This window comes from Heteronotia binoei, chromosome 3 (genome assembly GCF_032191835.1).
Source record: "Heteronotia binoei isolate CCM8104 ecotype False Entrance Well chromosome 3, APGP_CSIRO_Hbin_v1, whole genome shotgun sequence".
Taxonomy (NCBI): domain Eukaryota; kingdom Metazoa; phylum Chordata; class Lepidosauria; order Squamata; family Gekkonidae; genus Heteronotia; species Heteronotia binoei.
In genome coordinates, this window is record NC_083225.1 from 57,664,365 (window position 1) to 57,681,983 (window position 17,619).

A 17,619-nucleotide genomic window follows, 5' to 3' on the forward strand; every position below is an offset into this window, starting at 1 on the left:
GAAGTCTGCGGCTGTCCCTCCCTTGAAGAAGGGGTGAGAAACAAAAGGATGTAAAAATCAGTGAAATAGAGACAGAGACTAAGACTATATACAGAAATTCTCCTGGGACAGACCGTAGGCGGTTAAATAAAAAGGGAGAAAGAAGACAGAAGAAAGAAAGAAGAAGAAAGAAGTTAATAAGAAGAAAGAAGAAAGAAAGCAAAGTAAAATTAATAAGACTGAGCCTTAAAATAATTGTGGGTCCTAACTGTAATGATTATATTGAATTCAGAGTTGTGTCTTATGAATTTAGAGTAATATCAGTGCCAAAGAATGAATTGTTAACGTGAAGAAAGGTTGGGGGAAGAGATATTGATTTATTATTTATTATTTGTTTAGGTATTGATGAAATGTGGAATTGATTTACCAAGGGATTGATCTATTGATTGTGGGGGAGATACAACAAAATGAAATGGTGGGGTTTGATTCAGGTAATTACTAGTAGTAATAGTTAAAGTGGCTTATAACTTCTGAGTGGTCAATACCTATTAATACGCTGAAGTAAGTGGTGTGTGTTGTGGGTAATAACTGAAATAGAAACAATATAAAGCCAAGAGAAAGTTATTCTACATTGTCTTAGTGATTAGAAGTATCAAGGGTATGGGAGACAAAGAGAAAAAAGAAAGACAGATGGAGGCCAAAGTCAAAAAAGTGGGCCAGGGCACCTCACCGGGAGGTCAAAGACCCATACCACCAACAGATAATCAGGAAGCTATAGAGAAACTGCAAGCGATAATGGTGGCAAGCTTTAAGCAAAACCAAGAAGCCCTGGCAGGGATGAAAATGGAACTGATGGGGGAGATTAAAAAAACAAATGATAAAATGGACGATTTTCAAAAACAATTATTAGCAAACACACAGCAAGTGCATAGTTTGGTTGCCAAAGTTGAAAGACTGGAAGATCAAAGTAAAGTCACCACAGTGACGGTGCGGGAGAATCAAACTGAACTAGTGGATTTGGAAGACAAAGTAGCGAAATTAGAAATGGAAAAAGCGGCATATGTACTAAGGTTCCAGAATATCCCAGAAGTTAGGGGAGAGAACTTAGAGGACAAAAGTATCCTGGAGATACTAAATACAGAGGAAGAGAAATTACTGGAGGGAGGAAAGAGTGAGATTGACTGGGTTAGGAGAATATCTTCCTCCTACTCCAGAAGACATAATCTGCCAAGAGAAGTTTTAGTAAGGTTTGTTCGAATAGCGATCTGCGAAAAGATTCAAAAAAAGGCAAGAGATGAAGGTTTATCTTGGCAAAATACCAACATCAAAGTTTTGAAAGATGATCCCTGGACAATTCGCCAAAGAAGACAGGGATATAAGAAGTTGACCAGTTGGCTATTAAAGCAGTCAATTCAATTTAGATGGCTGGTGCCAGAAGGAGTCTTTTTTACTTACCAAGCAAAGAGGTACAATATTACTACCCTGGGAAAAATGGAAGACTTCTGGGACAGTTTTGCAGCTTCAAGCAACCAGAGTTCTGATGTAGGGGAAGATCAAGAGGAAGAAACAGACTTGTATGGAAAGGAAGTAGAGGATACCTGCAAGCTCAGAAGAGAAGGAGTCAGGACAAGACAATTCACTAAAAGGAACCAAAGAACAATAGAAGAAAGTAAAACGATATTAGGATGAACAAAAAGACGGGATTGCAGATTATATCGGTAAATGTGAACGGTTTAAATGAACCGAAGAAGAGAAGGAAGACCTTTCTACTGCTTCAGAAAACTAAAGCCCAAATAATTTGTCTTCAAGAAACGCATATAAAGGAAAGTGATACTAAGTTTCTACAAAATAAGAAATTGGGGCAGTTATATTGTTCGTGTGATGAAGGGAAGAGAAGAGGAGTAGCCATATATGTTCACCATAATATAGAGGCTAAACTGATCTATAGAGATGAATTGGGAAGGATCCTGATAATAGAAATAACAATCAACAAAAAAAAGATTTTGCTTGTAAACATATACGCCCTGAATGACAAACAAGAAAATTTCTATAAAAATGTACATGAGAAATTAGTGGAGTTACAGACGGAAACTTGTTGCATTGTAGGAGATTTCAATGCGGTATTTGATGCTCAAAAAGATAAAAAAATTCGAAAAGCTAAAGAAAAATCCATCACGCAATGTCTTGCCTAAGACTTTTCTCAAGATGGCAGAGGAATTAAGTCTTATTGATATCTGGAGGGTTAAGAACCCACAAACAGAAGATTTTACACATTTCTCACAAGCTCACAGGTGTTGGTCTAGAATCGACATGTGTTGGATGACGATAAGCTTGATTCCGCAAGTTAATCAAGCCAATATTCTCCCGAAAACATTTGCTGACCATAATCCATTGCAAGTGATGATACATCATCCATCAAGGAATAGTCGTTGGACTTTGAATACCCAAATTTTAAAAGAGACAGCATTTCTGGAAGGGGCGAAAAAAGAAATAAAAGAATTTTTTCAGCGTAATGTGGAAGAAGATACTAGCATCCAGAATATTTGGGATACTTTCAAAGCCTTTTTTAGAGGTATGGCTATTAGCTATTCGGCGAAAAGAAACCGGGAACGTATGAAGCTATTTAATGATTTAGTGAAAGATCTAAAAGAGCAAGAGAAGCAGCAGAAAATTAGTAATACGAAAGAGATAAAAGTAAAAATACAAGCTACGCAACATAGAATTAACTTATGGCTAACAGAAGAATTGGAAAGGAAAATGAAATGGACTAAACAAAACTTTTTTGAAAATGCCAATAAAACAAGTAGATGGTTAGCCTACAAACTTAAAAAGGAGAGGGGGAAAAAAATTATAAGATCACTTAAGAATCAAGAAGGTGAAGAGACCACACAAGAAGATCAAATGGAACGAATTGTCAAAAGCTTTTATCAAAATCTATACAAAAAACAGGAAATTGAAGAGCAAAGGCAAGAAGAATATATCCAAAGCGTTAATGTGAAACAAATTACGAAAGAACAACAGGATTCATTAGATAGCTCTATCACAATCCATGAGATAATTGAAGCAATTAAGCAACAGAAACCTAACAAAACGCCCGGTTTGGATGGTCTTCCGGTGGAAGTATATAAATCTCTTGAAGATGTACTTTTAATTCCCTATAAAAAATTGTTGGAGAAAATTCAGGAATCAGCTATAATACCAACTTCTTGGAGAGAGGCGTTGATTACATTAATTCATAAAGAAAGAACGGAGTTAACGGAAATTAAGAATTATAGACCAATTTCTCTCCTAAACGCAGACTACAAAATTTTTGCAACGATACTGACAAATAGATTTAAGAAAGTAGTAACCAATATAGTACAGGAAGATCAAACTGGATTCATACCGGGAAGAATGATGCGGCAGAACTTAAGATATTTTTTGAACATCTTAGAATACTATAAGGATCATCCTAATAAACAATTTGCAGGAATCTCATTGGATGCCGAAAAAGCATTCGACAATGTGAATTGGAATTTTATGAGCAAAGCATTGGAGGCTATTGGTTGTGGCAAGAATTTTAGGAAGCTCATTGAGGCTATATATACCAAACAAAATGCAAGAATTAATATTAATGGGAACAACTCAGAATTTGTGGAAATAGAACAGGGGACCAGACAAGGGTGTCCTCTTTCCCCTCTTCTTTTTGTGACTATAATAGAATTCTTGATTCAAAAAATAAGAGAGGATACTGAAATTAGAGGCTTGAAGATAAAGAACGAAGAATTTAAGATTCAAGCATTTGCAGATGACCTGTTGTTCTTTCTGGAGGATCCTATCTCTTCGATTGATAAACTAAAAATGAATCTGCAACAATTTGGAGAAGTCTCTGGATTTAAAGTTAACACACAGAAAACTAAATTCCTAGCTAAAAATATGACCAAAGAGCAAATTAAGCAATTAGCAGATAAGTCGGGCTTTAAAAATGAGAAAAGAATTCGATATTTGGGAATTTACTTAACAAATGATGTGAAATCTCTCTATTGTGACAACTATGAGAAGATTTTAAAGGAAATTGAAATGGATTTGGAGAAATGGCGAGACCTGCAAATTTCCCTTCTGGGAAGAGTAGCCACAACTAAGATGAACATTCTGCCCAGAATCCTATTCTTATTTCAGATGATTCCAGTCCAACTACCCAACTTGTTCTTTCAAAAGCTTAATAAAATGATTATGACTTTTGTATGGCAAAATAAGAAGCCAAGGATTAAGTTAAAAGTTCTTCAAGAGAGTAAATTAAGAGGGGGTATGGCCTTACCAAACTGGTATTTACATTTCTTGCTTATAAACTGATTTTTTTTTTTATCAAGTTAAAACATTCTGCCCATTGTTCTCCTCAGAATTTGAGAGATCGATTAGAAAAACATTAGCTTGTTCAAAAGAAGTGAAGCCTGACCTATTCAAAATGCATGATCTAGCTGAGATAACCACATCTAGACCAATGAGTTGGCTCTTTCAGCTGAAGCCATGCTGGGCTATGACCAGATTTCTGGATAGGAGGCTGAAGTGGGTGCAGATTGCTTCCACTTTCAGATCCTTTAGGTCAGAGGTAAGGAACCTTTTTTCTGCCAAGAGCCATATGGATATTTATAACATCATTCGCAGGCCATAAAAATTATCAGCTTAAAAAACAGTGCTCCATCAAGGAAGAATGATTCAAGCCAGCAAAATTAATGCAAATAATTGTTTTTCTATTTGAAGTAATGTGGGAAGAGCCTAATCTGGCACACACACACACATGGACTGCCGCCCTAGGCAAATGCATAGGTCCAGGGCTTTTTTGTAGAAAAAGCCCAGCAGGAACTCAGTAGCATATTAGACCACATCCCCTAATATTAGCATATTAAGTCACACACTCAATAGCATATTAGGTCACACCATCTGGGATAATCAAGTGCAAACTGAACTGTGACATTAACTTTTCCAGGCCCTGCAGCAATTCTGGCCAGCCAGCCAGGCCCCAGGGAGGCTGCTGCACAGCACGGCTGGGCCCCACGAGCCTCACTGGCCAGCCAGGCCCCAGGGAGATGGCCACATGGCTCTATTCAGCCCAGCAATCCCCGAGGGCCACACCAAGTGACCTCAGGATGGAGGTTCCCCACCTCTGCTTTAGGTGGTTTCTGCCTATTCTTAGGTTCTGTAATCCTGATACACGTGTGGGTTGGTGAAATGCTGCACAAGAAATGTGTGCATACATACCTGACTGCATAAAGACTTTTTTTTTTTTACTGAAGTACTCCCACACACACTTTGATACATTGGTATGTACAAGCTACATTTTTGTAGCTTTAACAGTGTGCATATGATTAGCAAATTAGTCACATACCTGAGTAGTTTTGTTTTTTATGGAAGTCACAAGATCAGTGATATCTATCACACAAACTCAGTTCTGTACCTAAAGCATAAGGCATTCTCTGTCCTTTTCAAAATGGATGCATCTCCCAACAATTGAACTTGCCTCCTAAGAAGTCCCCAGTTGCAAAGTCCCTACCTAATTTTTAAATCACACAAGTCATTTGTACTTTGCCTGAGAAATTAAATTGGTCCAATTCAAGAAAGAAGCAGGCTTGTCCATAAAATAAAGTAAAGGAGTTTTCGCATCATGAATTAGAACTAGGGTTGCCAAGTCCAATTAAAGAAAAATCTGGGGACTTTGGGGGTGGAGCCAGGAGACTTTGGGGTGGAGCCAAGAACAAGGATGTGACAAGCATAATTGAACTCCAAGGGAGTTCTTGCCATCACATTTAAAGAGACAGCACACCTTTTAAAATGCCTTTCTTCCATAGGAAATAATTAAGGATAGGGGCACCATATTTTGGGGCTCATAGAATTGGACCCTCTGGTCCAATCGTTTTGAAACTTGGGGGGTATTTTGGGGAGAGGCACTAGATGCTATACTAAAAATTTGGTGCCTCTACCTCAAAATATAGCCCCCCCAGAGCCCCCAATACCCACAGATCAATTTCCTATTATTCCCTATGGGAATTGTTCTCCATAGGGAATAATAGAGTGCCTAGTAGACATTTCCCTCCCCCCACCCACGCTTTCTAAAGGGGGGGATGGCCTCCAAACTAGGGAATCCTCTGCCCCCTCCCTCTCACACACACACACTTACCAGATCTTCCTCCGGACAACTCTACTTCCTGTGAAAACGAAAGCAAAAGAAAGGGAGGGGACGTTCTCAGAAGCCCTTTCTGCTTCCTGCCCAGCCTTAAAGGGGCAGACATTTTGCAAACGGCTCAGGAGCTCTACAACATGAAGCCTAAAGGTATGTTCTCCCCCCCTCCACCCCCACCCCCGCTTCCAGAGTTTTGAAGAGCGGGAGATGAGGCTGCGAATCCAGAAGTCTCCCGCCAGAGTAGGAGGTTTGGGAAGCCTAATTAGAACAAACACTTCAGTTTCAGGAACTGGAACAAAACACCTCCTTGGATTTCATTAACAAGGCAGGAAACATTTATTTCATTGATTAGGCAATGATGTTTATAATATACAAATGAGGAAATAATTTGCTTATTTCACAAATGCAGCCCAATGTGTGCTTCCCTCAGGAGGAAATTTACTTCAGGATTGTAGCTGGTTTCTTTGGCATAAGTAGCAGGAAAGCCAGCCCAATAAGAGTCTGATTTTCTACCAAAATAGGGCTAGGCATATGAAGAAAAATAAAGTAACAAACAAATTCCAAGCCTCCTGTGGTTATAATGCACAAGCACTGACTGCCAAGGCAGCTGATAAAAGCTGAGGTGTTTAGCAGGGGCTCAGATCTTCTTGCTATCTGTTGGAGGTACAGCTGTGCAGGTGAAGCATCAAAATTAAATGGGTGGTAATAATAAACTGACTGCAAACATCTTTATATCATTAATACCCAGGGATTACACTTCAAACAGCACAACAAACTGCAAACTACTGGCAAGAGATTTGTACTTCTTGCTTGGACAATGGGAAAAAAAACCCTTTGTTTTTTTCCCACCAAGTTTTGTTTGTTGTAATTTATTCATAGTCAATATTTGTGGAATATAGAACAGAATAATCAGCGTACAGATGAATTAAAGAGGTCAGCTGGCTGTTCTAATAAATTGAAAATAAAACTACAACACTCTTTTGTAGAACTTCTTGAATAATAAATTTGGCAATATGTAAATCCCACTCAGTCCTTATAAAGAATGAGCTAGAGCCTTGTGAGGAAGAAACAGGATTTTGGGGTTCCACTTAAAAGTCATCAGTCTTGAAAAAGGCAACGAAACGTTTGACCCCAGCTAACGTGGACTTTATGTGGATTAACTAATTCTTTATCCTACACCTCAGAAAACAGCGAACTGAACAAGCAAGACTGTGAAGTGGAATAATTTGTTTCTTTACGTTTCTGTGTGCAATCTGGATGGTAGAATTCATTACAGACTGTTCTCTTATGATTTTGGTTTATGAGTCAACCGCAGACTCTTAACTTTCTAAAAGTGCCTGTGTGCACTTTAAAAGTACCTGTGTGCACTTGGATTTATTATTCTGCAGACTGTTTTGAATTCATTATGGTGCAGGTGTGAGAAAAATACCCCTAATTCCAGAACATCGTAGTCACCCGCTTGGTTGCCAGAGTGCCTGGAGACTCAACTCACACACATCTGCCTGGAGAATGGGGGTTTTGTTTACCAAACTGGAAGGGACTTATGAGTACTAACAGCCACAACGTTGCAGTAGCACTCCGTGTCTCTGGAGGAGTGCTAACCAGGAGAACAGATGGTTTCCAGTCGCTTCGTGCAATCCTCATCTTGGCCTTAGAAGCGGAAGAAGGTGCACCGCCAGGAACTGTCCAGGCAAACGGTTTCCAGCCTCAACCATAGAATCCATCTTGGGAGGCTAACACAACAAGCAGCTATCTTCCTGCAGTGCCAGACTCCATCACAGCGAAGCGGGAGGCTCACGTACTCAACAGATGTCACCCATGCATAAGGGCCATCAAGCTTATCTTAGGCATGGATCCTGTCAGACCGCCTAAGCCTTAGTCCAACAGAACTCAAGACAAAGACTGGTGCCAGTAGAAGATCGAAGAGGAGGAAGAACATCTTCACCCAGAGCCAAGTTTCGTTGTATAGACCGAGAGTTACCTAGGTAGCAATTTGGCCATCTATTGTCATCTTTTTAGATAAGTTTGATAGACTTAAATACCCCCCACCTTAACAATTTTCCCATTCTTTCCTTTAATGGTCATCCTGGAGCCTCCCCCTTGACCCATTGTTACCTGGTAGTCCAATCAGGTAACTAAGGCCAAGTCTGATCATTGGCTAGCTATGAGCATCCAATCAGGGAACGCCAATTAACTGGCTATTGGCTACTGCATAAGTCCAGACCTTATGGTCATTGCAGAGCCTCCCCTTTTTCTGAGGTCATGTACCAGCTGACCACTGTCATCCGCCCCTGTACCTCCATCCCCTAAGGGCTCAAGGTAGTCCCTATAACCTGTGACCCAGCTCCTCACAGGTGTGCATCTAGCAGTACCCCAGTTCCACTGTCTAGATACATCCCCAATTCTTGGCCAGTTGAGGTTCCCCTCCCCCTAGTCCTCGTTCGTCACCATTGGAGCCCTCCTTGAAGACTACGATCGGTAATTATCACCCTGTTTGTCCATCCTTGTGTTGTCTCTGAATCTCTCTCTATTTTTCTTAGGACTGTATGTATGTTTTATGAGTTTATTATCTTGTATGTGTGCCTATATTTTTATGGAATACATTTTAATTGTTGTTACTTAATTAAAATAAGAACATAAGAGAAGCCATGTTAGATCAGGCCAATGGCCCATCCAGTCCAACACTCTGTGTCACACAGTGGCAAAAAAATTATATAATACACACACACACACACACTGTGGCTAATAGCCACTGATGGACCTCTGCTCCATATTTTTATCTAAACCCCTCTTGAAGGGGTGTCCCTGGTAATTTTAAGAATTAGTGTCCCTGGTAATTTTAAGAAATAATTTCTGGATGTGTGTCCTGTATACATAGATTAAAAGATCCTTTTTAAGCCAGGTGCCCACCTGTCAATTCCCTAACCTCATTTTGAGGGCATTTTGAGAATAGAGGTGATGTCCAAGTGCCTGCATGCACTCTTGTGTTTCATACTGCAGTCTATTTAAGGTAGAAGCTTTGGATTATTAAAGTGCCTTTTGTGCACATTTATATTGTTCATCTTAGATTGTCCCTGCTCTCCATATTCTCCAACCAGCATTCCAGCTAGGGCTTATGCATACTGCCTCTTCAATTTTATTAATTTCCAGATAGTAAGAATCTTTCTGCACAACTGTCCCAAGAGGCTGTTTGAGTAACATCAAGTTGTGGGCTAGTGCAGCCATTTTTTCTACTGACCCAGAAGCAATATGTAAAGTAAAAGAAAGAAGTGGTTTGATTATCTTCACAGCATTTTCACAGGGTATTTTAATAGCAAGTGAAACTAAACCTCATTGACAAATATGGCATTGTGGAGCAGCAACCAGTTCCCTTTAATTTAATGGCAGATTTCTAACATAGCACTGACATGTGACATGATTCTGGCAAAAACCTGGAAGTGGCATTGTTTTGTCAGGATGACTTTCTAGGATTCACTCAAAACTCTATGGTTTAACCATATACTGTATTGTGCACTCAGCTGGGTCTGCAGCATGTGCCCAAGTATAACTCTTAGCAGTAGGCAGACCATGTGGTAGTACACTGAGATTAAGGGTTCATAAGAAGCAAAATGATGAGTTAGAAATATCCACCAAATTGAAGCAATTTAAAGCAGCTAACCAACACAAGCAGACAACATCGTATTTCTGGATCTCAAAACATCAGAGAAATCAATTCCTATAGAGTCAGAACATAATAAGATGAGCAATGGCACAACAAAACTTGAGCTATATAGCAGTAAATAAGACAGGAAACAGAAAATGTGTGAAAAACAACATGTCTGAGAAACAACGTAAGTCTGGGAAGCAGCCCTGTTGCACAGATAGTGGCTTGCCTAAGACCACATAGTAAATCTATGAGGCCAGATCAACAACTTTGGCACTCAGCCTTAGTGCCCTGTCACTTCAATACGGTGGCAGGAGGGAATGGGGGTTCAGTATCCCATGCCACCGCAACATCACATCTATCAGCATAACTCTAACTGAAATCACTGTATAGTGGGATGCTCTACAATTCCTCTGAAATAATATGTTTTTACCAGAGTTTCAGGGTTATCCTAGAGGTTCCCACAATATGGTAAAATCTTTCAGCTATGCAGTCGGAATTGACATCACAGAGTCATGGGACACCATTTGGGTTAAGTCTACGTGCCCTCCAGTCTCCAGTCCTATTTTAGACCAATGTTAGAGGAATCTCTCTCTCTCTCTCGGCTTGACTTCACGAACGAAGATTTAAGAAGGGTGCAGTAGTCCACGTCTGCTGCAGGCTCGCTGGTGGCTGACAAGACCAATGCGGGACAGGCAGATCCGGCCACAGTGGCTGCAGGGGAAAGTCTGATTTGGGGTTGGTGCTGTAGCAGTGCAATTCTTCCTCAATCTCCTTTTGTCCTCAAGACCAGCTATGCGTGCGTTCTCAAAGGAAGAGACAGCCTGGTGGATGGTGTGCCTCCATGCTTTGCGATCTGAAGCTAGGTCAGACCACTGGTGATGGTTGATGTGACAGGTGCCAAGGGATTTCTTCAAGGAGTCCTTGTACCTCTTCTTTGGTGCCCCTCTATTTCGATGGCCGGTGGAAAGTTCGCCATACACAGCAATCTTAGGAAGGCGGTGGTTTTCCATCCTAGAAATATGCCCTGCCCAGTGCAGCTGCGTCTTCAACAGCAGTGCTTCGATGCTTGTAACCTCCGCCCTCTTGAGGACTTCAGTGTTGGTCACAAAGTCACTCCAGTGGATGTTGAGGATGGTGCGAAGGCAGCGCAGATGAAAGCGCTCAAGGAGTCGCAGGTGATGACGGTATAAAACCCACGTTTCGGAGCCGTAGATGAGGGTTGTCATCACAACCGCTTTGTAAACATTGATCTTTGTGCCTTTTTTCAGATGCTTGTTGCTCCACACTCTTTTGTGCAGTCGGCCAAATGCACGGTTTGCCTTTGCCAGCCTGTTGTCAATCTCCTTGTCGATCTTGGCATCTGAGGAGATGATGCACCCCAGGTAGCTGGACTGCTGAACTGTCTTCAGAACTGATTCACCCACAGTGATGCAGGGAGGGTGATAATCTTCCTGGGGTGCAGGCTGATGGAGAACTTCTGTCTTCTTCAGACTAACTTCTAGGCCGAATAGCTTGGCAGCCTCTGCAAAGCAGGACGTCATATGCTGCAGAGCTGATACCGAGTGGGAGACGAGTGCAGCATCATCAGCAAATAGTAGCTCTTGGATGAGTTTTTCCATTGTCTTGGAGTGAGCCTTTAGTCGCCTCAGGTTGAACAGGCTGCCATCAGTGTGATAGCGGATGTAGACACCATCATCATCATCTAGATCTACTGCGGCTCTTTGAAGCATCATGCTAAAGAAGATCGTAAAGAGAGTTGGTGCGAGTACGCAGCCTTGCTTTACACCTGTGCCTATTGGTAAGGGCTTTGAGAGGTCGTTGCAGTGTCTGACTTGGCCTCGCTGGTCTTCATGTAGCTGGATGATCATGCTGAGGAACCTTGGGGGACATCCTAAACGTTCCAAGATTTGCCACAGGCCTTTCCTGCTAACAGTATCGAAAGCTTTGGTAAGGTCGACAAAAGTCACATATAGACCCTTGTTCTGTTCCCTGCATTTCTCTTGGAGCTGCCTGAGAACAAATACCATGTCGGTGGTGCTCCTGTTAGCTCTGAAGCCGCACTGGCTCTCTGGGAGGAGTTCTTCTGCAATGGTGGGCACCAGTCTGTTCAGGAGTATTCTGGCAAGGATTTTGCCTGCGATGGAGAGCAGGGTTATCCCCCGGTAGTTGGAGCAGTCTGACTTTTCTCCTTTGTTCTTGTGTAGAGTGATGATGATTGCATCGCGAAAGTCCTGTGGTAGTTTGCCTTGTTCCCAGCAGGTGACAAGTACTTTGTGAAGTGTGCTATGTAGTACTGTGCCCCCATGCTTCCAGATCTCTGGTGGGATTCCATCAACTCCCGCTGCCTTGCCACTTTTCAGTTGCTTGATGGCTTTAACAGTCTCTTCTAGGGTGGGGATCTCATCCAACTCTGTTTTCACTGGTTGAAGTGGGGTGAGGTGGATTGCTGAATCTTGAACTACGCGGTTGGCACTGAAGAGAGCCTGAAAATACCCCGACCACCGGTTCAGTATGGATGCCTTGTCTGTGAGGAGCACTTGGCTGTCTGCACTATGCAAGGGACTCTGAGCCTGATATGATGGGCCATATACTGCCTTCAGGGCTTCGTAGAACCCTCTTAAATCACCAGTGTCCGCACACAGCTGGGTTCTCTCTGCAAGCTTGGTCCACCACTCGTTCTGAATGTCTCGAAGCTTGCGCTGGAGGTTGCTACATGCAGCGCGAAAGATTGCTTTTTTCCCAGAACAGGAGGGCTAAGCAAGATGTGCTTGGTAGGCAGATCTCTTTTTCGCTAGTAATTCTTGGATCTCTTGATTGTTCTCGTCAAACCAGTCCTTGTTTTTCCTTGTGGAGAACCCGAGGACTTCTTCAGAGATCAACAGGATGGTAGTTTTTAGGTGTTCCCAGAGTGCTTCTGGAGAAGGGTCTGTGGGGCAACTGGGGTCCTCAATTCTTGACTGGAGTTTTGCCTGGAAGGCAGCTTTAACTTCGGCTGACTGAAGGCTGCCAACCTGAAGCTTCCTCCGAGGGCTACCTCCTCTCCTGGGTGTGGGTTTAAAGTGAAGACGGAGATTGCAGCGTACAAGACAATGATCCGTATGACATTCCGCACTGGGCATTACTCGGGTGTGTAAGACATCTCGAAGGTCTCTCTGGCGCACCAGAATGTAGTCGATAAGGTGCCAGTGCTTGGACCGTGGGTGCATCCAGGTTGTCTTCAGGCTGTTCTTCTGCTGAAAGATAGTGTTGTTGATGGTGAGCTGGTGCTCCGTGCAGAATTCTAGCAGAAGGCGCCCGTTATCATTGCAGTTACCAATGCCGTGTTTGCCAAGTACTCCTTTCCAGGCTTCCAAGTCTTTACCTACTCTGGCATTGAAATCGCCAAGGATGATCACCTTGTCCTCTGTAGGGGTCTTCCGTACAAGGTTGTGTAGATCAGCATAGAACTTGTTCTTTTCTGCAGGATCTGCTTGAAGGGTTGGGGCATACACACTGAAGAGTGTTGCATGCTGCTTGTTTTGAAGTGGGAGGCGCATGGACATGATGCGATCTGAGTGACCTGTTGGCAGGTTTTCGAGTTTGGAGGCAATGGAGTTCCTGACCATGAAGCCAACGCCAGAAAGGCGGCTCTCAGCCTTTGACTTACCCGACCAGTAGAGGGTATAGCCAGCACCATGTTCTTGAAGACTACCTTCCTCAGGGAAACGGACCTCACTGAGAGCTGCTATGTCAATATTCAACCTGAGAAGTTCGTGGGCAACTAGAGCAGAGCGTCGTTCAGGGCGACCACTGTCTACTGTGTCAAGCATGGTTCTGATGTTCCAACATGCAAGCTTAGGTCTTTGCACACTTTGTGAGGCAGGTGCATGCCTTTTCTTTGTTGTTATTTTTTGACCGCAAGTAAGGATGCCCGTTGACCGCGGCTAGCCAACTGGGGTGGGGGAGACGAGCTTTGTTTAGGCCACCTTTTCTAGGCCCCTCTCTGTGTGGAGCAAGCAGCGCTGACCCTAGATAAGGCTGCTTGGTCATTCAGGGTGCTGCCGAAAGATGCTTTCATCTCCGGGTCAGCATCAGGCGACCAATACCCTGAACCGCCTACATGCAGGATCGGGACTGCGGCTTCCAGTGGCATCTTCCACCTGCCATTTTGCCCCTTGCCCATCGCTGCAGGACTTGGTGTGTTGTGGGTTGTGGATGTGGATATGCCCTTCAGGCCTGCGCAGAGGAATTTTTAGGTGAAGCACAGTGTGCGCGGTATTGACTCCACCCTTTCACCTTGGGGTCATCTGCCATGGCCCAGTAAGCCGGGACGCCGGCAGCGAGTCCTCCAGGTGGTAGGTGTTACATTAACGAGCTCTATCTGCCCGGGTTTGATGTTGGAGTTTTCCTTCTCTTGGCTGGCGTGGTTGGTGAGCCCAGCCTGCCCATCCGGTTATACCGCCGGACATTCGGTCGCACCATGACGTGGCAAACTCTATGAGAAACAGGGGGGACCAGCGGGAAGGTGTTGCCACGGATGCAGTAATGCAGGAGAGGCCATTGCAGTGACCATCTGCCAGGCATAGCCGGACAGTGACCACGCGGCGTTCACTACACCGGGAAGGAGAGGCTATGTATTGCGCATACACTTTCCCTGGGGGGCAGGATACCCCAGAGGGAGCCCACCCCTCCCCCCCGTTAGAGGAATATGTTTTGTGAATCAGTCTTTCCTGTTCACAGCTCATGCTTTCAACCATAACATTATAATAGCTCCAAAACCAAAGAATAAACCAAAATATTTGGGTAACTTATGTATCTCTGGTGCAGTTGTACCTTCTGTTAATAATTTAATTCTAGTATTTTACTAATCCAACAGTACCATCCTAAGCAGGTCTACTCAGAAGCCTACTCAAGTCTATATAATAAATTTTATGCCCACTCCATGAATCTGAAAAAAGATTCAACCTCTTTTAATGGATATAGTTTAGAATGTCTGTTACAACTACAATTTATATGTTTTAAATATGGCACTTTCCACTACAATTACTGATGCATACTTTTAAAGCAGCCACTGAAATAAATAATATTATCCCTTACCTCCAAGACAAGCACCCATGGCCAGTGAAAAAACCAGAGGCTTCACAGGTAAGTTAACATCAGGGTCTTGACTCAAGTTAAGAAGAACAGGAATCTGTAAAAACAAATTAATAGAAATAGCACTTTTAAAGTAGTCAAGTCTCAAAGTTATTGAAGCATGGATTACAGTAGCTGGATCAGGCAAGCCAAGAAATTTTCCATGCCAAGCACAAACGTATTCACAAACATAAGGGTGATATCCAAAAGAGTTCTGAGTTGAGACTACCAAATAAAATATTCACCAATTCTACAATAGGTAATGTGCCCACCTAACCAAAACTTTATTCTTACTGATCAGGATTATGTTTGTGTTATCAGGATTTTTTATCAGCTTGTTCTGGATCAGCCACTGGATCACAGCAGCCATATGCAACTGGTTCAGAACAGAAGCCACTGCATCTGAAGGCATATTCATACATATAACAGCTAGTGCCATCAACATATTGTTAACACAAAATACTAAAAAGGACAGGAGATAACAATGAATCCTGGTGAAGAGCTTTGTATAAATTTCAGCTTGCAGATTCTTCCTCCCCATCACTTGACCTATATTTTTCTTTATCTGTCTTTATAAAGATCAGAATGTGGGACAGGTTCAACACTGATAACAGGATTTTCTTGACTGATAGCTATTATATAAAAATGCAGGTAAAGGAAATCACAAAGAAGAACCTAGGACTATCATAAGTCTACCTGTTTGATTGCATTAAAACAGGCCTTTGCTGGGACTAAACAATACGGTAAACCTTACAAAGAGACAAAATAATCATTTAATGAAAATAATAAATAATAATATACTTGATGTAAAGGGAGCGCTCTGTTTTAAAATGAAGTTGAAATGCCCTATTTTTACAATTTGTTCTTGTAAGACAGAAAATTTACTTCTATATGAATTTATCAACCTCAATCCAGCAAACTGACTTTCCTCTGAGTCACAAAAGCTCTGTGTTCTCTGCTCTAACAATGCCACACTGTAATTATGTGGGTACTTTATCAATAGAATATTAGTTTTGTCTGGCACTACTAGCCTTTAATGCCTCCCCCTTCTGTAGTAACAGCACTGTGCAGATTCTGCATTATGAGTTTATATTTGTCTTCTATCCCATTTTCTCTGTTTAAAAGCAATACAAAAAACATAGTTACACTGTCTCAGTACTGCAGTTTCTACCTTGCAACCATTCAGGTGAAATACAACCATAATCTGAAACTGCAGGTTTCTCTACTATAGGTATGCAATCATGATTTAGATCTAAAGTGGAAATGCAGGAAAACAGAAAGAAGAAGCCACTTAGCCAAAGAATATGTACTGCACAGTGCTGTTTGCCACAATGCTTTCTTACACAGTGTTAAGGAGAAAGCATGAAACATTAATTTATTATGACTCAATTGCTAGGCCCTAGTAATGAAAAGGGGGGAGGAGACAGATGGCTCAGCATATGCAGCCCATAACAGTGTTCTATTAAAATGAAGAACGTGATGAAAATAAAATTTTGTCACCTAACATTTTTAAGGCAGCACTATTTGACAATTAAGCTTTTACTGTCAAGAACCCATAATTTAAAATGAATTAATACAATATTTAAGCTAGGTTCAGGGCCTCTCCAGCATTAAAAAAATTATAAAGTGGAAATCTCAAACACATTCAGGAAATTACTTAAATACATGATAACATTTCATAACCTAAAATGCTAATTGTAAAAGCAAAAGTTGTAAATATAGAAATACAAGAGGCACCTTTACAAAGGAGACCTAACTATGCCCACATAATCCACTTCATTGGCAGTTTGATGCTGAAAAACTAGTAGAATAATCCATGGCAGGGTTCCCACTTCATTAATGGTAGTTTGGTGTTCAATCAAATTGAGTTACACTGAAAAATTCAACAATCACTTAACATAAGAGAATCCATGTTGGATCAGGCCAATGGCCCATCCAGTCCAACGCTCTATGTCACACAGTGGCCAAAAAAACCAAGTGCCATCAGGAGGTCCACCAGGACACTAGAAACCCTCCCACTGTCCCCCCCCCCACCCCAAACACCAAGAATACAGAGCATCACTGCCCCAGACAGAGAGTTGCAATGATAAACTGTGGCTGATAGACCTCTGCTCCATATGCTTATTTCATTTCATTTATATCCCGCCCTACCCCACCGAGGTGGGCTCAGGGCAGCTTACAACATAGAAGTTTTAACAATAGAATTTAAGAATTAAAATACATAATAATTTACATAATTAAAACAACTAAAATATCAATCGATCAATGTCAGTGTGCTATCCAATCCCCTCTTGAAGCTGTCTATGCTTGTTGCCGCCACCACCTCCTGTGGCAGTGAATTCCATGTGTTAATCACACTTCCAGCATATCCATATAAATATTATTTTAAAAGAGTAGACAAAAGGATCCTTAAAACAGAATACCACTTTGGGAGCTTTTTCTACCACAGCCATTGCTGAAGCAGCAAGCTTAATTTTAAACTGAACAGCATCATCCCTCTTCCACAGTGGGATCCACTTTGGGACGTAGGGATGCTAGCCTCCAGGTGGGACCTAGGGATCCCCCGGAAATACAATTCATCTCCAGATTACGGAGATCAGTTCCCATGGAGAAAATGGATGCATTGGAAGATGGCCTCCATGGCATTGTACCTCACAGTGGTCCCCTGTCTTGCCCAGCATCCACCCTCAAATCTCCAGGAGTTTCCCAACTTGGCAACCTTGCC

General features: G+C 42.1%; 1 protein-coding gene across 2 annotated transcripts in view; it reads right to left on the minus strand.

The window, feature by feature from the left end:
- OCA2 (OCA2 melanosomal transmembrane protein) overlaps nt 1-17,619 on the minus strand; it is a 289,009-nt gene that overhangs the window by 63,227 nt on the left and 208,163 nt on the right. For both annotated transcript variants that reach the window (XM_060233870.1, XM_060233871.1), the window contains one exon: nt 14,859-14,952. In XM_060233870.1, coding sequence (XP_060089853.1) covers nt 14,859-14,952 — 94 coding nt within the window. The remainder of the gene's footprint in view (nt 1-14,858; nt 14,953-17,619) is intronic.